We start from the raw sequence: 23,959 nt of genomic DNA on the forward strand, positions 1-23,959 counted from the left end.
GGGGGGGAAGGGGGCGGGGCTGCGCCCCTCGGCCTTCGCGCCGCGGCGCGCGGAGATGACCTCACTCTGCCCCCTACCCGCGTGACGCGCTCGGCGCGCGCCGGAAGAGGGCGCTTGGGCGCGGGGGAGGCGCGGCCGCCATGGCGGAGTGCTCGGGCCTGCAGTTCGTCAGCCCGTACGCCTTCGAGGCGATGCAGAAGGTGGACGTGGTGCGCCTGGCCGCGCTCAGCGACCCTGAGCTGCGGCTGCTGCTGCCCTGCCTGGTGCGCATGGCGCTCTGCGCCCCCGCCGACCAGAGCCAGAGCTGGGCGCAGGACAAGAAGCTCATCCTGCGGCTCCTCTCTGGGGTGGAGGCCGTCAACTCCATCGTGGCCCTGCTGTCCGTGGACTTCCACGCCCTGGAGCAGGACGCCAGCAAGGAGCAGCAGCTCCGGTAAGGCGGGGAAGGGCGCGGGGAGAGCCGTAGCGGGGCTTTCGGTGTGGCGGTGGAAGTGGCGGGTTGCCCTGGCCGTTCGCGTCCCCCTCCTCTTTCGTGCTCCTAAGTAATCTCTTGGGAGAGCAGCATCCAGGGAGCGGGTTAACTGTCTGTATCGGGGCTCTTTTCCCGCGGTGGCGGGACTGCCCGGCCCGGGAGGGCGGCTGACCCTCCTTTAGGAACTGTCACCTCTTTAGTGCAGACACAGACCAGTGGATGCGCTTCCTTGCCTGTTGTCTCCTCAGCTGGGGACTAGAGACCCTTGATGTTTCAATAACCTGCTGCAGAAACGGATTTCCCGATGTACAGCAGTGTTTTCTGGTCGTTGGTGCGACAGAAATCCCTACAGAATTACTGTTTCTCTAACTGATACAATGTCTGTGTTTGCTGAAACATTTAACAGTTATTGGTTTTAACTGGCCGTTAGGCACAAGCTAGGAGGAGGTACTGGAGAAAGCATCTTGGTGTCTCAGCTTCAGCATGGGCTGACACTGGAATTTGAACACAGCGATTCGCCTCGTCGGCTTCGTCTCGTACTTAGCGAATTACTAGCAATTATGAATAAGGTAAATTTGTCCATATCTGTGAATTTTGTGTCAGTGAAAATGCGCTGTGGGCAGGTTGATACGCTGTCAGGTTCTGTTTCTGGTGCTGCTGGTGTGTGTGAGCGCTCTTCTCCAGTTCTTATTTGTTTCACCAAGACTTAAAGTCTCAGCATGATTGAACGGTGGCTTGTGATTAAACTCCTCACGAACCCAGCTTGGCAGTCTTTCTTCCTCAGAACAACCAAGGGTAATCTTTTCTAATATGATATAAACGGTATAGTCTGTAATATGCTGTACTCAGATGTAAAGTGGTTTTGTGATGCATCAGTGCAGAAATTGTATTTGAAAATGAAATGACAGTTTTCCTCCATCCAGTTCTTTGTTATTAGCCACCTTATTTCTCATACTCCACCTCCTCGCCCCCCTGCCAGCATTTTATTTTCCTTGTGTAAATTTATCATGTTTTTAGAATTGTCTGTGAGCTATTTCTCCTTCTTCTGGAAAGAATCAGAGACCAGCTGTACTGAAGTATTTCTACTAGTAAATATTTCTTAATGCTAAACGCTTTTCTTGCCTGTTCTGTGTTTATAGCTGTACATTTTTGACAGGTTTTAATGTTTTTCATCTGCTGAATTTAAAGCCGTAAAAGACAATTTGCTTCATAAAACCTGTTCAGTGATGATGAATAATGTCTTGTAGGTGTCAGAATCAAATGGTGAGTTCTTTCTCAAATCTTCCGAGCTCTTCGAGAGTCCTGTTTATCTGGAAGAGGCAGCAGATGTTCTCTGCATTTTGCAAGCAGGTGTAGTATTCTCTACTTATAGTGCTTTCTAACTTCTTACAAATGTAAAAAGGTAACTTTTGGAGCCATTGTGACTGACTTGAGGTTGATCTAGGCTGTCTAGCTCTTTGAAAGAGGAACAGATCACAGATTGATTTTCCATTTATTGATTTGAGCGTGTTATTGAAATGCATATTAAAAGCATGCTTTTACTTGTTTCACAGTGAAACACTGTGACTTTTAAAACTGTCTTTTTATCCAGAGCTGCCTTCACTGTTGCCAATAGTTGATGTGGCTGAAGCTCTGTTGCACGTTAAAAATGGAGCCTGGTTCCTCTGCCTTCTGGTGGCCAACGTTCCGGATAGCTTTAATGAGGGTAAGTTACAGTTTCTTCTCATCCGGCTTACTTTTTCTAGCAATATAGTTAATTCTGGCCTAAACCAGACATCATAAATATTTGAACGGGAGAGCGTTTGACTCATGAAGTATAATTTGAAGGTGTTTATAGATAGAGGTGCTGATGGGCTCCCATTCTCATCACACCAATTCCCCTTTTTTGCAGCCTACCTCGTAGTCTTGTCTGTGTTGCAGCTTTTCGTCTGCAGGTCACCGTTATAAAGGCTGACTCGGGCAGTGAATGACTGGGACTACGAACCTGGTTTAGGCTTGCTGATAGTTCTTGTCCCTTAGACTGAGCCATATTATGAGGTGAAAAAATTGTACTGGCATTGCCTGTTCAGCATCCCTTGCCTCGCCATAAGATTTCAGTCTCCAAGGCTGCCAGATGCGCAGGTTACGTTACGCAGAGTACGAGTAGTAACTGGATGATGCATAAATCTGTAATGAAGCTGTGATTTCTCTGAGGAGAAAGACCATTTCCTTGTTCTGCTTATATAGCGTAGATCACGAGTTCTTGCCCGGACAAGATTTGTGTGGCCCAGCTAATAAATCATGGTGAGCTGAACAGAATGGCTTGACTTTGTGTGTTTATGTTTCGTGGCTGTCCGTTGGGAAGGCTGGATTTACTTATGCCTCCTGTTGGATATTTAGTCTGTAGAGGTTTGATTAAGAATGGTGAACGGCAGGATGAGGAAAGCGTCGGAGGCCGCCGTAGAACAGAAGCGCTTCGCCACCTGTGTAAAATGAACCCTTCCCAAGCTCTGAGGGTCCGAGGCATGGTGGTAAGTCCGTCGTTAGTCTGTCATGAGAATCATAATAATGATCCTTATTGGAGCTTTAAACACAAAGAAGGTGATTGAGCCTGAGCGTTTGATCTAGGTGGAAGAGTGTCATCTACCAGGACTTGGTGTGGCTTTGACCTTGGATCATACCAAAAATGAAGCTTCAGATGATGGAGTGAGTGACCTGGTGTGTTTTGTGAGTGGTTTGCTACTTGGAACAAACGCAAAGGTTCGAACTTGGTTTGGAACTTTTATCCGAAATGGCCAACAGGTATGAAAATCTTTAAATATTCTGGTTTTTAAAAGATACTCTTACAGCTTGCTGTAACTCTTCTGGATGTGGGCACCCATATTTGTCTGAACGCATGTAAATCCTGTTGCCTGGTTTGGAGCAACCTTTACAAGGCAACGTCTTCTTACAGGACCGTCAAGTCTATAAATAGCGTCCCTGAAGGCAGCTATTTGGTTGTTCCTCTGAGAGATTTTTGGGTGGGTGATTCAGTCGGCATGGAAGCCAGGGAATTGTTAGGTTCATAATGTTTACCTGATAAATACGTTCATCCTCAGTGTTCACAGTAAGAAGTTGTGTCTTGACTTGCTTAGTTTAGTTGAGTTAGTTAAAGCTTGTGTTTTGGTGTAATAAGCTGTTGTAATATGATCATGTGTTGTCTGTTGCCCCGGTACTGAAAATTGTATTTTAAAAAAATTCCCCCCCCCCCCTTTTTTTCCCCTTGACTTCATCATTATGGAGGCTCTTACATAATACATTGTTTGGTGGGATGAATTTTACATTGTTGTTTTCATCTTTTAACCTCTTACACAGAGAAAAAGAGATAATATCAGCTCTGTGCTTTGGCAAATGAGGCGGCAGCTGCTCCTGGAGCTCATGGGAATCCTTCCCACGGTTCGCAGCACACACATTGTTGAAGAAGCAGATGTTGATATGGAGCCGAATGTGTCTGTGTATTCAGGACTGAAGGAAGAGCATGTTGTGAAAGCCAGCGCATTGTTACGTCTCTATTGCGCTTTGATGGGAATTGCTGGGCTGAAGTAATGACTGTTCTCATGCTCTGTGTTTTTTATTCACTGTCTGACCATTTAAAGAGAGGTTGAGAGCTTTGGGCACTTTTAACATGAGCTGTCTTTTAATGCCATTGTGTCCTTGAAAGAGTCTTGGCAGGACTCGCTGATTTTCGTACTAGGGGAGGCCCTTCTTGTGTGCTGAGGGCTGGAGTTACCAGTTGATGGAATTTTCTTTATAGTGCAGAGAGTGCTAAGGTCTGTGGAGACATGTATCTTTTTTACTTTCCAGTACTATTCTCAGCAGAAAAGTTTTTTCATTCTGATGGTAAAGATCCATTTATCAACTTTGCTGATTTTTTAAAATCTAAAATAATGTGAGAAACGTAGCACGCTCTTTAATGCTGCAAAACCAGTTCTACTGACTTGATACAAGAAGTCCAGGCCTAAGCCTGGTCGGAGCAGCGTGTAGAAGAGAAAGCAGCTGAAAACTCCAGCAGCGTACACTACGTGAATTTAGAATTTCTATTCTGCTGCTTTTACTTTTTAGAGAGTGCTTATGTAGCCTCGTCATGCATTGTTAATTTTAATTTAGGTATTTTGTACTACTAGGCAAGATTATATCCCGGGGAAGTTTTCTCACTCTTGTTATCTCTTAACAGAGATTCTTATGTCTTTAAGTTCAAAGAGAATTGCCAGTTAATCTTGATACTCACTTATTGATGGCAACCTGATAAACACATTAAGTAACAGAGAAAATGTAATCTTTAACCAGGGTGGTGAGATTGGAAGTCTCTTTGCTTTTAAATTAACAGCGTGGTTTTGTTCTTCTTCTGTCCTATTCAGGCCAACTGATGAAGAAGCTGAGCAGCTACTGCAGCTGATGACCAGCCGGCCTCCCGCAACTCCAGCTGGTGTTCGCTTTGTATCTCTTTCCTTTTGTATGCTTCTGGCCTTCTCCACTCTGGTCAGGTACCTCTCAGTAAAGGAGGAGCTTTGTAAAGATGTTACTGTTTTAACACCGTTAAGGCAATGACACACACACACCCCCTGACACACACACCCACCCCAACCCCCCCCAGCCCCAGCTGCACAGCTTTTCTCTCCTAATTCTTTATACAAATGTCTGTATGTTGGTTGAAGGGATTTGTCTCACACTGTGGTGAGTAAATTGATATTCCACTCTGCCCTCGCTCTTGTTCCTTGCAAATCTTTTGAGAAGGGAGCGTCGGCTTAGCTTAGTTTGGAATGGCCTTGAACGCTAAAGCAGCTCTTACTGGTTCACTTTTCCATTGAACAAGTTTATGGCTAGATTGGTTAGAGAACCCGTGCGAAGAGTAGCAGTGTAGGAATTTAATGGATGTAGCTTTTGGCTGTGTGATTCAAGACAGGAAATTGCCTGACAATTGGACTGAAGCGTGTGCTAAATATCAGTGTTTATCAGCTGTTTGATGCTAAAGTGGAAGATTCCTCAAACACTGGATTTTCTGCTCGTGATTGTCAGTAAAAGTAGCGGTATTTCCTGGGAAAAGGATCTCCTATGGTTTTTCTTTGTGCAGCACCCCGGAACAGGAGCAACTCATGGTAATGTGGCTTAGCTGGATGATAAAGGAGGAAGCTTACTTTGAAAGGTGAGAGCAGGCTTCTGTTGGTTTTAAGTAAATGTGAGATTGCTGGAATCATTATGTCCTATTGGAAATTAACTCTTTGTTATTGTTAGCATTTCAGGTGTGTCTGCTTCTTTTGGAGAGATGCTGCTCTTGGTAGCCATGTATTTCCACAGCAATCAGCTCAGTGCTATCATTGATTTGGTCTGCTCCACCTTGGGAATGAAGGTAAATCCTAGGCTGTTTCTAGCACATACATTTCTCTGTTAAAATTAACTTTTTAATGTGTATTTATACTTTTGTATTTACTTTAGTTTTGATATAGGGGACTTCCGTTTTGCAAATATACTTAAAGCAAATGTAAAGAAAAGAAGTGGGTAACTAACTAAATTAGTTCCTCTGGAATAACATTAAACTACGCGTACGTCTTGATACAGAGGAATGTTGTGATAAAAGTATCTTCAGAAAGTGCTGACTTGTTGAAATGATTATTTCCAAGGAATGAACTTTTTTAGGAGATTAATTGAAGTATTTTCCGAACGGAGCTGCAAGCTTTTTATTTTAAATAGTTTAAAGAAATGTCTCTATGTGTAGTAATTAATTTCTGAAAATTACCAAGGGAGGCTTGCCTTCAATTTACTATCACGAAACAGTGTCTTACGAAATGTAAAAGCTAAGGTGGTAGTTTTTAGGATAAGACCTTGGAAAACAAAAGTATTTTCAAATGTCACGTGACGTATAGATGTGAATATTTTCATGGTATCCCGGTGAAGACAAATTTTAAAAGGTTGAAAGTTAACAGCTTATAAAATAAATTTGCAGTACATATTTATGAGAAAGCTAGAACTTAAAATTACAAGTACTTTGTTCTTGGTTTCAGATTGTTATTAAGCCCAGCTCACTCAGCAGAATGAAGACAATCTTCACACAGGAGATTTTCACTGAACAGGTATTTCAAGCCTAGGTCGTCGTCTTTTTTTTCTTTCCTCTGTAATCGCTTCAGTTTGACCTACAAAAAGAATCCTGCTGGTACTGAAACAGCCTTGGCTCTTTCTTTTTGTACTCTGATCTGATTATGCTTTTTGAACATGACTTTTTTAAATAACGGGGAAGCAAAGGAGAAAAATTGTCCACGATGACATTATTTTTTGCAGTAGCAGGAAATTGTTCTCAGATGTAGTCCGTATGCTAGTTTCACACATACTCTATTAAACTACATAAAAACGTTCTTCAGCTTCCAAACAACCAAAAATAAGTAAAAGCCAAGAAGAATGTAGCTGTGTGTCTTTGTCACCTTGTGCTTATGCATAGCGATAAGGTGAGTGCGGTATTTTTGTTGTTAATTGTAACTTTCCTTTAGGTTGTTACGGCCCATGCGGTTCGCGTGCCTGTTACAGGCAGTCTCAGTGCCAACATTACTGGGTTCTTGCCGATTCACTGCATTTACCAGCTTTTAAAAAGTCGATCGTTCACCAAGCACAAAGTATCCATTAAGGTATGACCTTCGTTTTATTTCTGTTCATAATTTTGAACGTTGACTAGGTTTTGGAGGCTGTTTTTTGTTGAATTATAGGAACAGAAATCTTGATGAATCTTATGGCCTATTACCATGTAATTTAAGAAGGAACCACGTGTCATGTTTGTGTACCCAGTTTTAGCTCTGTAATCCAGAGGCCACACTTAGTGAAGTTAAAAAGAATCAGAAAGTTATTTCTCTCTCCCTGTTTGTGCTTAATAAAATTGTAGTCAGAACGATATTTCCAGCCAGGACAAGTTTTATTGGTGGGTCTGTACAGAGCAGGGTCCAGGATAGTCAGTTTATGACCAGGCCCAACTGAGAACTGGTATTACACTCTCCAAAGTCAAAGCCTCATTCAGTTACGTTTTTTGTAACTAATTAAAAGGGGATGTACTTGCAGACAAAAAAATTGCCCTCCAGCTTTGAAACTGAACACGTGATGTCATGTTATTTTCTAGGACTGGATCTATCGGCAGCTCTGTGAAACCACCACTCCACTCCATCCTCAGCTGCTGCCTCTTATTGATGTCTACATTAACTCTATTCTTACTCCTGCATCTAAATCCAACCCAGAGGCCACAAATCAGCCTGTCACGGAACAGGAGATACTGAATGTTTTTCAAGGACTGTCTGGGGTAAAGGATTTGTTTGCTTCTCTCCTGTACTGTAATGCGAACATGTTGCTCAGTATTCTGTAAATATGCCTGTTGCAGATTCTGTAAGTTGCCTCATTTGTTGTTAATGCCTGTGTAGTAAACTGCCTCCTCCTACAGTGATGGTCGTGTGTTTTGAAGTGAATCTTGTTACAGCTCCTCAGAGTTGTAGAAGGATTGCTATTTGCTCCTGTTTTGCCCTTTCCCATGGGAACTCACTAACTCATGCTGTTAAAAATGCAAAGGAAAACACTTCATGGATTGAAAAGTTGGAGGTGTTTATGTAGGACTTATATAATTTTTGTACCGACTCGATCTTGTTAGATAAAAATACTACTTAACTGAAGCACTCTAGCTGTTTCTGGAAGAAGCCTTTTCATTCTGATAGACGTATGAGGACGGTCACTTGGACACACACAGAATGAGTGACAAGCATGGAGTTGCATTGGAATCCTGGGATTACTCCTTATCAGCGTCCCAAGATATCAAAAATACATTTTGTGTCTGAGGCTCACTTTAAAAAAAAAAAAAAGAAGGGGAAAAAGATAAAGAGAAAGGTTCCCTGCAACTTTCAGCGTGGACCTCATATGGCTTGATATTTTTATTCAAGGCTTTACTGCCTTATCTTTCTTCGCACGTGCAGGTAAATCCAAGTTTTTGTTCTCAAGAATCAGGAATGCAACGTGACATTTGTATGTGGTTCTATGTACAGGGAGAAAATACTCGTCTTGCTCAACGATACAGCATCACAACACAATTGCTTGTCCTCTACTATGTCCTGTCGTACGAAGAAGCACTTCTGGCAAACACAAAGATACTGGGTATGTGTGAGTGCATCATGGGAAAACAGATTAACTGAAAACTAGATGCAAGGAGAGGAATTCTTAAAACAACCAAAATTAATTTTGCTGTCAGATTCAAGCACAGCATAGAAAGTTTAGATTCTTATAATAAATACAGCATTGGTGTAGAAGTTCAGGAGATAAAGTTTCTGCTGAAACTCAGTAGTTATTTGTTTTCCAGATTAAAAAAGCTCCAAGCCGGCCAAAAAGTTACCAGAAATGTTTATGACCATCTAATAAATACAGCGACGATTAACAGACTTCTTACTTAATTTGGATAATTTATTCATGTGTCATCAGGCTTGCAGGCACATTTATTTGGGTTGGCAGTTTTATAGTTGACAGTAATGAATGATCCATTTTTACCTTCGAAACTGAGATGTTAAATCAATTCTAAACGAATATTGTGTAGTTTATTGATGGAGTTTAATTTCAATGAAAACATAGTATTTTTTTCTGGTGGGTGTTTTTACCTGCCCTTTTTAGGGTGCAAAAATTCGAGCATTCATCAGTGCTATTTTCTTCATGCTATTCAAGAAAGACAGAAATGCTATAAAATCAATTACAGTTCTTCCTGCATTTATACCTTCCACCTCACCACGGGGTGTTGTGTGTGCCAACAGTTTGAATTCCATGTACCAACTGATAACTGTTTTGTTTTTTTTTTTAAGAGTAAAAAACCCTGAATAATGAAAGTACAGATTTGAGCTATGATCTCAAAATCTGTTGGACTTCATGAGAGACAGTACGGAGACCTTGTGAGCAAAGCTAAATGCCAGGAAAATCTTCAAATGGAAGTGTTCACAGAATTGGTTTCCTGGAGAGCTTAATTTAATACTGTAACAGGAATGAGGCATGTTTGGGAATTTCTCAGTTTTACCTGGATAACAGGGAGACAAGTGCTTCATGCTTTCTTTAGTGATTCAGTTGGGGAAATAATTTTTTTCCAGCTGTAACTGTTTTGCGTGGTTTCCTGTCCTGTTCCCTTATAGCTGCCATGCAGAAAAAGCCCAAGTCTTACTCTTCAGCATTAATGGATCAGATTCCAATCAAGTACCTCATCCGGCAGGCTCAAGGACTGCAGCAGGAACTGGGAGGTATATCTGTGTGTGAAAGCCTCATGTGTGTGTAGAGGAAGGTGAAGCATGTTTCCAGCTCTGGCTATCGACTGTTTCACAGTGTGCCTTCCTTTCTCTTTCTCTTAAAATCTGTCAATACCAACTCTTGAGATTGCAGGCATGTTTAAAGAGTAATAGCGAAAGCATGAGGAAGGCAGTTCTTTTTAGAGTAGGTCTTACCTACCTAGTGTAGGTCTTCGAGCAGGAGTTGCCTGAGAATTCATAATTATTCCAGACTGAGTTTAAGAGTTACTATCGGGTCCTCCCACCTTTACAAAAGGTAACTTCTCCTTTCTGTTGGAGTTAGAATATCAGGCTATAAACGTGCATGTCGTGGAAACTCTTGGCAGTGATTCTGTAAGGTCTGTTGTTGAAATGGTAGGCACAAATATGGGCAGGTGAAAGATGTAGCTACCTAGAATTAAGACGTATACTTTCTTAATGTCCCTAAAGGCTTGCATTCGGCACTGTTACGCCTTCTTGCAACTAACTATCCACACCTCTGCATTGTGGAAGACTGGATCTGTGAGGAACAGATCACGGGCACAGATGCCTTACTGAGGAGGATGCTTCTTACAAACATTGCGAAGAATCACTCTCCCAGACAGCTCCAAGAAGGTAAATAACGTCATTTGAAGTAAGCAGTGCTCTTTCCAAGTTGGTTGGCATGTAGTGGTTTGAAAGCATGTAGCCATTTAATTCATTTGACTGTACTGCATTTGTATAATGAAAATGTTCTGCTGCAAGCTTGTTAATATGTGATCTTCAGGTCAAGGAGTCAGAAAAAATGCCAGAAATCCAGTTTTACCAAGATCCCATTGTCTTTATTTTATAGCATTTTCCATGCTGCCTGGAAATCACACCCAGCTGATGCAGATCTTGGAACATTTAACGCTTCTCTCAGCTGGTGAATTGATCCCATATGCAGAAGTATTGACATCAAATATGAATCGCTTGCTGAACGCCGGAGTCCCTCGGAGGATTCTTCAGACTGTCAATAAACTTTGGATGGTTCTTAACACCGTGATGCCAAGAAGGTAGGTGGAATGGCACTTTCTGTTTTAAAAATAGTAACGTAATGCCTTTGTCTGGGAAATTGGAGGTTGTGACTGAATAGAATGTGTTGGAGTTGCATTTCTTTTTGCTTTGTTGAAAATTGTAACCTTTGGATTTAAAAGGAAGGTGGTACTTGTTCTCTGGGGAAAGGAAGTCACCAGTTTGCTTAAAATATAGGAGTATGGTTTTATAGGGCACATTGTTTATGCTGAATTACTGATTGAAATACGAACTCGCTGCCGTAAGAGCATGACTTTTTTGAGGAAGTGGATGCTCTATTGCAGTGACAACAGTTTGGTTGCTGTAATTCCAGTGGATGTAAGCTAACTGTATCATGGTAACTTCACGGGCCGCAAATGAAGTATGGGGTTTTTGCTCCCTGATAGGCCTAGAAAAGTACTGGAAAAGAACTGAGATAAGTATGTGCCCAGATGCTGTGATCCCATTTCTCATACGGATTGTCTACTAAAAAAATCATAAAAACAATCTCATTGTAGGTTGTGGGTGATGACTGTTAATGCTCTGCAGCCTTCAGTAAAAATAGTCCGACAGCAGAAATACACTCAGAACGATCTGATGATTGATCCTTTGATTGTACTGAGATGCGATCAGAGAGTTCATAGGTAAGCATCTCCCTCCTTCAGCTTTTTAGGTTCTGTGGTACTTACATTGACACATAGTGAATGCTAAACGTAAAGGTGTCTCAGAAAACTTCTAAAAGCTTTCAGTACTTCAAAACGTATTTTCAAACTAATCATATGAGCTTGTAATTTCCATCTTCTTTGTATTAAGCTCGTTGGTCGGAGGACTGAGCGAGCTGTGCATGCTGTTTCAGCACATCGTGCTGTCCAGCTGAGCATCTTGTCGGACAACCTTACGTTCGGTTCTATTTTGGAAACTTTGGGATTTGTACATAGATCATCCATTTTAGGTTTGTGTGCATGGGTTTGTTCTAAACAGACATTGCAGCATACTTAAAATGGCTGCTGCCACGTGGTGGTGGTGGTGGTTGAGTTTGTAGCAGTAACACCCTTCCACTGCACACTGTCTTTTGCCATCCCTCATGGACCTGCAGGTATTCCATCTTTTTGGGTAACAGTTTCTGCCAGTGGGTGCCCGATGGGTATGACAAAAGTAGATTTGCATAATTTCTCAAGAAAATCTCTTAGCAGTACTTAGAAATTAGTCCCTCTAGATGTCAGTGGTGATAGAGGAGGATGTGTAATGCTGTTTTATGGCTCTGATGCAGAAGAATAAGCTGAGAATTTTACTAGCGAAATGGTCAGCTTTTAAGGAGAATATGAAATAACGCAAACAATAAGTCAGAATTTGTAAATTATAACTTTGCTTTTTCATAGTAATGAAAAAAATAGCATCTGTTTTTCTAAAAAAGATAACAATCATTGTAAATGTACTTCAGTCCCTAGTTTTATTCCTTGTGTATTCTTTTTCATGTTTTCTGTCAGTTGTGCTTTATTTTTCCCAGTTTTCTATTATCCTTTTTTTCATAATAAATGGCTAATAGTCAACTTGATTTGTGCTTCCAGTTCTTGTTTGTATGCATCTGTCCCTCCTTGCCTTTTTAGCAACTGAGCTGTGAATCCAATTTTCATTTGAGTTGCTACAACTCTGCTAGACTTCAAGTTTCTATTGATGACATCTTTAATCCCCAACCCATAGGCAAAATATTTAAATGTATGTCCCTTCAGCCCTGCATGCAAATTGAAAACCTGATATTTCTAAAACTGTTGGGGAGATTTATAATGCAATGTGATTTGAAAACTATCATCTTAGTGTGGTGGAAGCAGTTCAGAGCTTGTCTGCTTTGTTTTCCCACGTCGTTCAGATCATTATTTTTCCTTACTTCACAGACAGCCAACACTTTCTGGGTTTCCTTTGTTCATCAGAGATTAGTCTCTTGAGCAGTTCCTTGTTTTTGTAGAGTGTACACATACGCGTGTGTGCATGAGAGAAGTAGGACTGAATGGCAGGGCAGCAGAAGGGATCGCGGCCTTTAGTATTTTGCTGTGTTAGGGAGAACGGCTTTAGTATGACAAGCCTACAACCAAAAGAGCCTTTGAGGACTGCTTTTAGTTTGTTCATATTTTTACTGTCTTATTAATCTGCCTACTGAAATGTCTTTATTTTATCATGTGTTCCCATATCAGGAGTCCTCCTCTGATGGATGTAACTTTGCACATGTTGAATGGATATCTTCTTGCTTCAAAAGCTTACCTCAACGCTCACCTAAAAGAAACAGCAGAGCAGGACATTAGGCCATCCCAAAACAATGCAATGGGTCCAGAGGCCCCAGAAGTTACAAGGGAAGAATTAAAAAATGCATTGCTCGCTGCTCAGGTAAGGAGGGGAGAAATGGATATTAAATGTTGTGAGGAAAGACAATGATAAAACAGAAATACAGAAACAGGAAATGAAAAAAGGAAACCTTTTTCCTTCTTTTTCTACTGACTTCTGTTACCACAAAAAAGAAAACCACCTCTGTATTCAGATTGTTAAATGTTTTCGGTCTTCTGTTTTCTACTCTGAAGCACTGTGTTGGTTAACTGCTTTGATAGTGTTCCTTTCTGTTAGACCAGAAGAGTTGTGCTTACTAGCCCTTTTGCCTTGTTGACTGTGCTATTGAGAGGCTCTTTCTGTACTGAGATTTGGAGCAGTAAAACATGAATAAATGTGATGAACCTGTGCATGATCATTTAAGAGAAGCAGCCAGCATTGTAAAGTGTGAGGCTGAAGAATAGTTAATGTAGCTTGACATGATGGGAATTCTTGAGTAATCCTGTTTCACAGAGAGGCTCTTCATACCCCTGTCTGGAAGAATGTCACATATATAGTCCCTGTTAGAAGATGATTTTTTGAGTTAATAGCACGCTTCATATTGAAATGAGTAGTGTGGTCTCCCCTGAATACTGAGAATTACATGGTCATGTGCATATTTTGTCTGATTGGGTGCTTTAAGGGACTATTGGATATTTATTTTGAAACAGAGTGAGATTCCTTTGAAGTTACTTTTTTGATCTGTGGTTATGCTGATCTGTTGGATTTACACTTTTTTTTGACTTTTGATTCAGATACAGTGTTGGGCTTTTTAAAATGTTCTACAGGATTTGTGATTCTTGAACTGAGTTGTTTTTATTCTATGTAAAAAAAAAAATCCATGTGTAGAAATTCTAGCCTCCTGAGAGTCTTCCATTTTTTACAGTGTCATTACTTTGTATTTGATTTCCTTCATTTCATTGGGGGTTTTTAGGCATGTTCTGTTGCTTATTTTCTTCACAGGACAGTGCTGCTGTGCAGATTCTTCTAGAGATCTGCTTGCCTACAGCAGAAGAGAAAGCCCAGAGCAGTAATACCCACAGCTTGCTAAAGAATGTTCATAGTACCACAGGCCCGAAGAGTCCTGAACTAGAAGAAGAAGAAGATAGCTTGCTGTGTAATCTTCGAGAGGTCCAGTGTCTGATCTGCTGTCTGCTGCATCAGATGTATATTGCGGATCCCAACATAGTCAAGCTAGTTCATTTCCAGGTCTGCTTTGCACTATTTTAGGTCTTCCATGGTTTCTCTAGTTAAGAAAGACCCAAATAAAGTGGTCAAAGGATGCTGAATGTGGTGGTTGTGTTCCTTAGAAATTAGAAATTATAATGGCCCACTGCTCTGCTTCCCAGCTTGCCAAATTCATAGTACCTGCATTTCCTCCAGATTTCAGTGCTTGGGCTCTGTGTTGCAGCCGAGAAGGGAGCAGCTAAATCATGCCTGTTCCTCATCATTAAACACATGCTTTGTTTGTGCCTCTGCCCTTTTTTATACCAAAATAGTTTGTCCGTTCTAGGCCAAAGAAAACTGGCCTAATCATCGTAGAATTGCTTGTTCCACATCTTTTGTGGGTTATTTTTTTCTCGCCATGTTTTTAAATTGGTATACTCATTATTCAGAACTGTAATTTGGCTTCAAATATAAACATCTTCTTATCTTTCCTTTTTGCTAGGGCACAGTTTATCTCATTAGAGTGGAAGGAGAAGGGTTGCCCCTGCCAAAGCAGCTGTATGTCTTCAAAAAAAGAAGGGGGGAAAGATCAGCGAATTTTTAAATGTAAATGTGGGTTTAGTGTGTGTTAAATTGGTCATTGCCAGATGGCAGTCTCTTTAAAAGGAGTTAATTTGCCTTGACCTGGAACTGATTAAGTGACTAAAAAAGTCATAACGGTGCAGTCGTGAAATAAGCAAGTTGGGGCCTCTGGTGAGGTTTGGAACACCAGGGAAAGGCACAGAAGGAAAGGATCACTGTAGCCTGGTTTAGTTTGGGGAGTGGAGGGAGAGTTTCCTTGCAAATAATACATTGAGTACTGAGGATAAAGAACTGATTCAGACCATGGGTTTGTCACCCAGCCTGCCTCTTGTTGCTTTGGGAAACAGGCCTATTGCTTATAATTCTGAACAGAAGAGATAGGCAAGTATATTAGTTTTGAAAAGAAGCATTAACGAAAATCTAATTTAAAATCTTAATTGAAGCAGAATTTTAAAAAGACCTTTGACATATCTGTTTTCTTAATCGCACAGGGTTATCCATGTGAACTGCTGGCACTGACAGTGGCGGGGATTCCATCGATGCACATCTGTCTGGATTTCATACCGGAGCTCATTGCCCAGCCTGAACTTGAAAAACAGGTACTGGACAGTCATCTAGTTTGAGAGTCACTGTAAGTAGTTAACCCGGATGGAGTATTGGTTAAGGGGAGAAAATAAAAGGTTCACTAAAAAAAGGCTTGTTCTAACCTCCCAGGATATTAAGGTAAGATCTGTAGCACTTTTAGCCCTTGCCCCCAAATTGGGGATTGTGACAACTCCACTACATATCCTCTCTGTACACTTGTTTAGGAAATACCCATGAATTTCAATATTGCCCTCAAAAACATGAATAAAAGCACTGCAATAATGACTTTTTATTGAGTGTAAATCAGTTGGCAAAGGTCTTGCCTACTTAATTTTTACCTGATACTTTATAGCTACAGGAAATTCTATGAACTTTGAAATCTTTTTGCAAAATATTCTGTAGAACAGATTAAGCAGCCTTAAGATCAAAATTTTGTACATTCTCAGGAAAAGTTTTGGCTACTAAGTCTTTTTTTTCCAGGGAATATTACTGCTGTTTCTTGAAGCAAGCTTGGGACTAGACTGTAAGGTGTAGATTTCTAAATTGATCGAAATTTCTCTTCTGCCAGTTGTCTTACCAGTTCTTCCCCTGGTCTAACTGCAAGAGCAGAGCCTGCTAGAATGACATGTGCTTTCCTCAAAGTTATGCTATTTGGGTGTGAAGAGTGGTGGTTTCTTCTCACTACAGTCTCAGCAAAGGGGGAGCCAGGAGTTTGATTTTGAAATATTTCTCTGATATTTTTGAAGGTCTTCTCATGATGATTATGAAAAACCATGGCAAATAATCATTCATTATTACTTTCTAAAGCAATTGGTAGACCTTGATCTGATATAGTGTGACATGGGGAGAGTACATATTTGGCTGGTTGCCGGTAATTGGAAGTTGTTGGGCTAAAGATTCCTCTGTTTTCTACATCAAGCCAACTTTGCAGTTGTTCTCCCTTCTCAAATATAAAGTTACTGCTGATGAGAAGAGACTGAACTAAAGTTAAAACTAGAACCTGTTGGACCTTAAACAGTCTTTACAAGGGTTATATTGTGAATTGCATGTTGTCTTGTTGCTTATTGTTAATGTCAAAACAAATTGTGTCTGTTGGGGAGATTCTGAAACACTAATGCTGGTATTTGATTAATGTTAAATGTGTGGGGTTTTTTTTCTTATGTCAGCAGAAAAATTGCACAATAACTGTCATTAAGGCTTCCCTGACTTTCATTTCCTTATTGGGAAAATAGGGAATATTTGCTAACTTGTAAGTTATGTGAAGAGTTTTGGATAGAAAGTGCAAAGCAATCTTTAACTTTATTGCTTTTTATTTCTCTTTTGCCTTTCACCTACCTAACAGATATTTGCCATCCAGTTACTTTCATTTTTGTGTATCCAGTACGCACTACCTAAATCTCTCAGTGTGGCTCGTTTAGCTATCAATGTGATGGGAACCCTACTCACAGGTAAGCACTCCAGCAACCCCTGAATACATCGTGCAAATGAGATTTATTTGTCTAGGTTGAATACAGTTTTGTCTTAATGCCATTGTGTTAATTATGAGTGTGAAAGTAACAACAATTCTTGACTGGATTTTTACAATAATTTCTTTTTACTTATTCATTTCCTTGATAGTTTTAACCCAGTCGAAGCGCTATGCTTTTTTTATGCCAACCCTGCCTTGTTTGGTGTCATTCTGTCAAGCCTTTCCTCCTTTGTATGAGGATATTATGTCTCTGCTGATACAAATAGGACAAGTTTGTGCCTCTGATGTTGCTACGCAGACAAGAGACTTTGACCCAATTATTACACGTAAGTAAAGTGCCTTGTATTTCAAAAGTAACATCATGATCCCAGGGAGAAAATTATGTTAGTGTTTCAAAAGTTTGAGTGTAGTTGGAATGCAGCATGAAATTTACTGTTGTCTCGTAAATATAGTAGGAATAGGGATAGGTGGATTTACTGCATTGGAGGAGAGAGTTTAGAGGCTAAAGGGGCTGAAAGTATCCCTTTTATTAAACTTTGTACTGCCTTCCTTCTGTTTTATTTCCCTGCTTGTATCATTTCAAGATGTATCCCTGCATGCAAGTGGTGTGCATAGAATTTGCTATTGGAGTCTAAGAATTAAAGATGTGAGCAAAGGCCATGGGCTTTTGAGAACACAAGGACTTTTCACCACCTCAGCTGAGGTGTGATGGCCATTTAGATCTTCCTGATCTGTTGGAAAAGCAAAGTCAAATGAGCTACTTGGTCTTACACATGCCATAGCATGTTTGGATAAATACATAGTGATTGTGTGAACACAGATTAACCATTTAAGTCTATCAGTTGATCTTGAGTATGTTTTTGCCTGAAGACAATGGCTCTGTTCATGTGATACAAAGTTCCCTGATGCTATCTATGCTGCAATATTTATATTAAAAGAAGTAAGAGGGAATATTAAAAAAAACCCAAAGGAGTAAAACATAGGTAAATGAAAAATGTTGTAGCGTCTCTAGAAATAATCTGTGGAGTTCAGTCTGGTGTATGAAATAGTGATGGCTCTGATTTGTGATTTCATAGCGTACATGTTTGTGTTATGGATGTAATATCACCATTTAAAAATATATTTATTTATTTAGATGTACTTTGCTTCTTTTACTTAATTTTCTAGGTCTCCAGCAACTAAAGGAGAAACCACATGAAGTGTCAGGACTTTGTAAAGATGCATCTAACAAAAGGGACACTGCAAGCATGGACCCTGATGTTCGGTTATGCCACTGTGTTGAAAACACTATCATTGAAATAATTAACATGAGCGTAAGTGGAATTTAGGAAGAACGCAAACGAAATTGTGCTGTACCTAGTCCTACGGTGTCTACGGTGTCTATATTTGGAGAAAGCTGTGAAAGTGGACTGAGGAACAGGAGCACAAGAACTCCATGGTTTTCGTTCATTCAATTCAGTTATGGCTGGAAAGAAAATAGTTCTTTCAAGAGGCTTACGTTGCTTCCAGTGAAAACTTTTGAGGTTGATCGAGTCGGTGAATAATTTCCAGTGAAAGAGTGTGATTTTTCAGGCTTGCTTGGTTTCTGAAGTGATACAGCAGCACACCTGGAAGGGTTTTATAACACTCAGAAAAGTGAATACTTAATTTGTTGAGCAAACAGCAAAGTGATGGGTAAGAAGAACTTGAGATTGAAGCGCTTTGCTTAAGTTAAATGAACTGCTGTTCCAGAGCCTGGCGGAGCATGGTGGAATAAAGTATTCCAAGGAAGACCTGAAAAAGTGGTGTAAGTAACTTCCACCACCACATTGAGTACTAAGAAAATGCATTAATGTTTTTTGTGTTTCAAACCACTGGTCAAAGTTCCAGTTCATGAGATCAGGAACTTCATTTAAAGATCAGCCAGCCTTCATTGACAGTTTGAAACTGGTCTAAAAGCTTCTTTTAAAAAAAGTACTAGTACTACAAAATGAGCTGTATAAATGTGTTTTTTAAAGAATATATATTTTTTGTGCAGCTGAGATGGTTATTATTTTTTAACATCACTTAGTTTAAAAGAGATGAGGAAGACCTCAAGAAATAAGTGCAAAGGTATCTGAAGTTGTCATCAGGATAAGATTAAAAGAAATTAGTCTTGAGGGTAACTGTGACAGAAGCTAAGTTTCCGTATAATGAAAGGAATGACAGATTTCAGCCATACCAAAGTGGTCACATGCAGCTCAGTGGACAATAAGCCTGAATCCTTTGTGCTTCGTGCATGAAGTTGGTTGTTCTTTCATAAACAGAAGCTACAGGATTTAACCTTGACAGATGGGTTTTGTGGCATTGCAGAAGGGGGCGTGTGGTGCAATATTTGGGAGTTTCCTGAAGGTTGCACGAGCTCTTACGTGAGGCAGCACATGCTTTTGCGGCAGAGAAAGAAAATTAAGGTTTGGCTCTTGTGCCAGAAGTGAATGTAGTACTTCAACACACTTGATTTGCTAAACTTGTCAATCTGGCACTATTTTCTTAAATGACAGCATCCAGGGTCATATTTACTTATTTAAATAAGTAAAATATTTTTCAGTTAAAACCAGTTTATATTCCAGAACTTAACGGCCTGATTCTTTGGTGAGGCCTTGCGAAAGTCTTGCGTAGCTTGTCTCCTGCTCCTGTCGGGCAGGGGTTTGGGAAGGCTGGTACTGAATTGCCAGACACGCTGGGGTTGGCGTTCCAGGACTAGCAGTGTGCTGTAACCATCTGATAACACCGTCTGGCCACCAAGTATATTTTTGTCATCTTCATGTAAAGTATGTAAATTATATAAATGTATGTAATTGCTTCCCCCTCTTTTCTAAGTGTAATTTTATATGTTGTAGTGGTATTTAAATAAAAAAGAATGAACGTACGATTTAGATCAAGTTATGGATATTCATGCTTTTAATGTCAAAGGAAGCTCTCTGTACTGATTTTAAGTTTTCCAGATGCAGAACCAGCTTTTAACCCAAGGGAAGCCCCCTGGGCCTGGGCCTTCTCCAGGGCCTTTCGTGCATGGCCATATTTGAAAGCCACTGACTTTACTAGAAAAAATTACTCATTTTTTTAGTTCCCAATGTAGTGTTTTCTGTGCACTATGCTTAAAACAAGGTAAATAATGATAACAAAAACTACTGAAGTATTTTGCAATACAATCCCCCCACGGTAAACGCGTGGTTGCCCAGGAACGAGTATAACCCGGAAGCCAATGCTCCCCTCTGTGATTGGTTCTAAGCGCAGAGGTGGAAGGCGGGAGGGGCTCAGTCTGCCATTTGCTGATTGGAGGCTCAGGCTGTTTCCTGTCAGCTGATTGGCGCCGGGGCGGAGGCGGGAAGGACGGACGCTGAGGAGGGCCGCTGCCGTCTCAGGTGAGCGCTCGCCCGTTGCCTCCCGTGGGGCGGAGCGCGGCTCTGAGGGGAGCGGGCTCGCTGCAGGGCGGGGGGAGAGGGAGGGAAGGAAGGGGTTTCGAGGGGGCCCTACCTCTTAAAGAAGGTAAAGGAAGCGCCCCTGCGCAGGCCGGGCGACAGGCACAGGAGAACGAGAGGAGCTTCCTCAGCGCTCCCTGCCCTCGGCCGCAGCGAGGCAGGAAATTCCCCCCAGGGCTGGAGCTCGGGCAGGGCCGAGGCGGCGGCGGGATTTCTTTGGGGAGCGGCCCCGGTGCTTCCGAAGGCGCTCCCGAGCGGATCGAAGGGTCCCCCCGCCTTCCCGGTGTCCCGACCCCTGCCGCCTCCTGCCCCCTTTGGTGCTGAACCCTTCCCACCGCCCCGACGGGGGCTTGCTTTTTTCTTGGGCAAAGCTCCGTTCAAAATAGTGGTCGTTTAAGCGCCTCCTCGTGTCCTCCCCCCCGCCCAGTGTTAGGGAAAAGCCTTTTAATGGGGTGTGGTTACATTTTTGGAAGAAGGGGTGGGGTGTAAGTTCATGTTAGCGATCTCTTTTTAATGGGGTTTCTTCTTCCTGTTGAGAAAGTTGATGATACAGCTGAATCATGCCATGCATCGGTGGTTTTTTGATGTATATGTTTACTCATTAGAAGTCAGATGAGGGCACAGGTTAGTGAGTTAATTTATCACAGGGAATCTGCTTTTATTCTGTAAGGAAAAAAACCAAACCTGTGTTGTTTAAAAAAAGTAGTCCTTTTTTAAAGCCATCTATGCCTCTTCAGTAATTTAATTCAATAATTTCAACACTTTAGCATGGTAGGGGAACTGATTTTCTTTTATTACCTGGAGTGAGAGAAATGCAAGATAATACTCATGGAATGGTAAAGTGACTGACACCTCATCTTCTCCTGAGTGATTACTGTATTATTCGTGGAAGAGAAGTATTAAACATCTCATTTTTAAAGGCAGTGTGTATTTTCTCATTGTTTTAAAATGAACAGTACAAGTTACTGTTGTCAGCTGTATCTTTGTAGTTTGCAGCGTCTTGGAGTTCAAGCTAATGCACCTGCAGAATTGAAAAACTGGCTATTTTTAAGTATCCTAAAATACTTTTCCCTACGAGAATTTGTGTTCTTAGCCCCACAACATTCAGTCTGAGAAACAGAATCTGAATTTATGTGTGCGGTTCACCATACTTTTATTTAAATTGCTGATGTTACTATTCAGATGGTGGCAGCTTGCTTTTATGTGTGATGAGGACCAGGTCTGAACTGATGGTGTGTAGTATAAATTCCTATATGCCAGCTCTGTAAACATCCTGAACTGCTTAGCTCCCTTATCAGGTTAGCAGTTTCTGCTTGTTTCTGTTTGGACCTGTATGTTGTTTCACGCTTTGCCTGGTTGTTAGAGTTGGCTTGTTAATACTGGTTTTCTTTATTGCAGTTATAAACCTGAAGTAAATGGGACGAAGAAGTGGCGATGTCTTCCGATGTGTCAGAATATACTATTGGGGGAGTGAAGATCATGTTCCCTTGCAAGGCTTACCCTTCACAACTTGCTATGATGAATGCTGTATGTACAATTTGTGCTAATATTTGCTAAATGAGTAGCTTCTATTTTCCAGTACCTATCAGTGTTTAGAAAACTAACATATTAAATTCAGAGCCTCCAATATCTTGAGAATTTCATTTGTAATGTAACTTACTGTTCTCTGTGCTGTACGATGGTGTCTGGCCCATGACTTGGGAATGCGGAAGTACGGTTTGGGTTTGTGAGCTAAGAAACAAGTTATGCGTTATTTAAAATATATGGTTATTTAACTAGATATACAGTAATATAATTTTATATTATTTTGCAAGTGTATGAGGAGGGAGTGATCCAGTAAAACATCTGTGTTTTAAACAATGTTTCAATAAGTGTTCCCTTTCTGGAGAGTTTTAAAAAATTAGTTATTACACTTTACATTTAAACAGTTTTAAACAGTTTTAGCCATTTTTAAACACTTTCTCCATGGGACAAATGGTTTGGTTGTCTGGCAGATGTTTTCAATGTTTTGTAAGACTAAAGAAAGCAAGCTAGCCCCAACAGGTATTGCTGTTAGCAGGTGAGTATTGCACTGCCCTGTGAGTGAACCTTGGAGCGATGCTAATGAGGCATGTTCCTCTTGAGAGAAATACAGCTAAGGCTTGTTGGCCCGTTGTTATTATTAAAGGTGGCTGGGGGGCAGTTGTTTCTTTGGTTTGGGGTTTTTGTGTTTTGTTTGTTTTATAACAAGACAACTGGTGTCCTGATGTACTTTTAGATGTTACTTACAGCTTTGCTAAAGGCATCCTTTTTGGTTTTTATTAATTCTGGTTTCGTTCTTGTCATTCTCCTTAAAGATTGTTAAGGGCTTAAATAACAGGCAACACTGTTTGTTGGAGAGCCCTACAGGAAGTGGCAAAAGCTTGGCATTGCTTTGTTCTGCATTATCATGGCAACAGTCTCTGTATGGTGAGTTGTCTTAGCGTCTGTTTGCCTAGTTTTTTATTACCAAAATATATTACAGTGAATTTTTGTTGTTATCAGCCCTTAAATATTTGATTTCAGGACTCTAACCAGGTCTTTGTTATGCATATCGCCTTATTGGCAACATAAAACAGTAATAGCCAGTAATGCTAAGATGGATTTAGCTATCTGTTATCATAAGGGAATTATATGCCTGTTGGAACTTAGAAAGAAAATACTTGTGGGTTGTAGTTATGCAGATTGAATTGGAAAAGAGGGGTATTTTTCAGTTCTGCAAGTTGTTACAGTTCTTTGCACCGCGGTTCTTCAAAGGGTGGTGACAGCTTGTTCAGACTTTGTAGAGATACAAGGTTTATAACTGATACCTAAACAAAAGCTTTCATCTTAACTATTTTGAAAGTATAGTTCTCATGTATAGTCTTGAGTGGTTTTTAGTGGAAGACAAATGACTGTGTTCTTTAGAGAAATCACCGCTTACATCGTCATGTGAAAAGGAAGACAGAAAGCCAGAGACCTCACCGCCCTGTCACTGTACCTGTCATTCCCAATCGAAGAGCAATGAGGCTGCAACAAGTTTGAATCATGGTGCTTCTTGTTCTTCTAATAATTACGAAACAGGGAGTTCCGTAAAACCTGGAAGCCCGCTGACAAACAGAGGTAACTTCATACATAGGTGGCTAAAAATCTGTTCTGGAAGTGAAATGTGAGGCCAGCGATGTCAGCTTTTTTGCTTTCAAGTCAGGGAGTTTTTTTTAACATCATAATACCAGAGTATTACATGATTCTGCCCTGCTTGGAAATCTGTATGTAAATGGTTGTTAGTTGGTCTAGAAATGTCTAATGCTATTTCCTACATCATGTGTATTTATAGCAAATTATATTTTTAAAATGTTGCCCTTATTTAATGCATTCCTAGTAGTGGACATACCTTTTAATTTTATTTTCAATTACAGAATATAATGAAAATGAAACGCTAGCTTCGAAATTGTCTGCCAAAAAAAGGTTATCTCTATGTGACAAAGAGAATGATGATTTTCAAGTAGACAGGAAAAGGATTCGTCTTTTAGAAACTGAGCAGCAGGTGAGCAAAGTTTATTGGCAGTGAAGTAAACCAGGCGTGGCT

General features: G+C 40.8%; 2 protein-coding genes across 3 annotated transcripts in view; both read left to right on the forward strand.

Moving 5' to 3' along the window:
* The first annotated feature begins 82 nt into the window (after window positions 1-82).
* Window positions 83-19,820, forward strand: INTS2 (integrator complex subunit 2). Its single transcript, XM_064468318.1, has 24 exons — window positions 83-433; window positions 903-1,041; window positions 1,720-1,822; window positions 2,064-2,177; window positions 2,852-2,982; window positions 3,080-3,253; window positions 3,806-4,032; window positions 4,849-4,974; window positions 5,562-5,633; window positions 5,723-5,837; window positions 6,490-6,558; window positions 6,970-7,104; window positions 7,587-7,763; window positions 8,494-8,602; window positions 9,616-9,720; window positions 10,195-10,359; window positions 10,577-10,778; window positions 11,295-11,420; window positions 12,966-13,155; window positions 14,095-14,340; window positions 15,372-15,479; window positions 16,808-16,913; window positions 17,083-17,259; window positions 18,101-19,820. Exons 1-24 carry the CDS (start codon window positions 141-143, stop codon window positions 18,259-18,261), a joined length of 3,570 nt encoding a protein of 1,189 aa, XP_064324388.1. The 5' UTR covers window positions 83-140; the 3' UTR covers window positions 18,262-19,820.
* A 433-nt stretch (window positions 19,821-20,253) lies between these two features.
* The window catches only part of BRIP1 (BRCA1 interacting helicase 1), a 64,400-nt gene continuing 60,694 nt past the window's right edge, over window positions 20,254-23,959 (forward strand). The window contains exons 1-5 of one of the 2 annotated variants that reach the window (XM_064468336.1): window positions 20,254-20,316; window positions 21,772-21,900; window positions 22,710-22,821; window positions 23,299-23,493; window positions 23,790-23,917. In XM_064468336.1, coding sequence (XP_064324406.1) covers window positions 21,808-21,900; window positions 22,710-22,821; window positions 23,299-23,493; window positions 23,790-23,917 — 528 coding nt within the window. In that variant the 5' untranslated portion in view covers window positions 20,254-20,316; window positions 21,772-21,807. Of the gene's footprint in view, window positions 20,317-20,433; window positions 20,998-21,771; window positions 21,901-22,709; window positions 22,822-23,298; window positions 23,494-23,789; window positions 23,918-23,959 lie in introns of those variants that run through there. The other variant, XM_064468337.1, reaches the window with a different exon arrangement.

The sequence above is a fragment of the Phalacrocorax carbo genome, chromosome 17 (assembly GCF_963921805.1).
Source record: "Phalacrocorax carbo chromosome 17, bPhaCar2.1, whole genome shotgun sequence".
In the NCBI taxonomy this organism is placed as follows: Eukaryota; Metazoa; Chordata; class Aves; order Suliformes; family Phalacrocoracidae; genus Phalacrocorax; species Phalacrocorax carbo.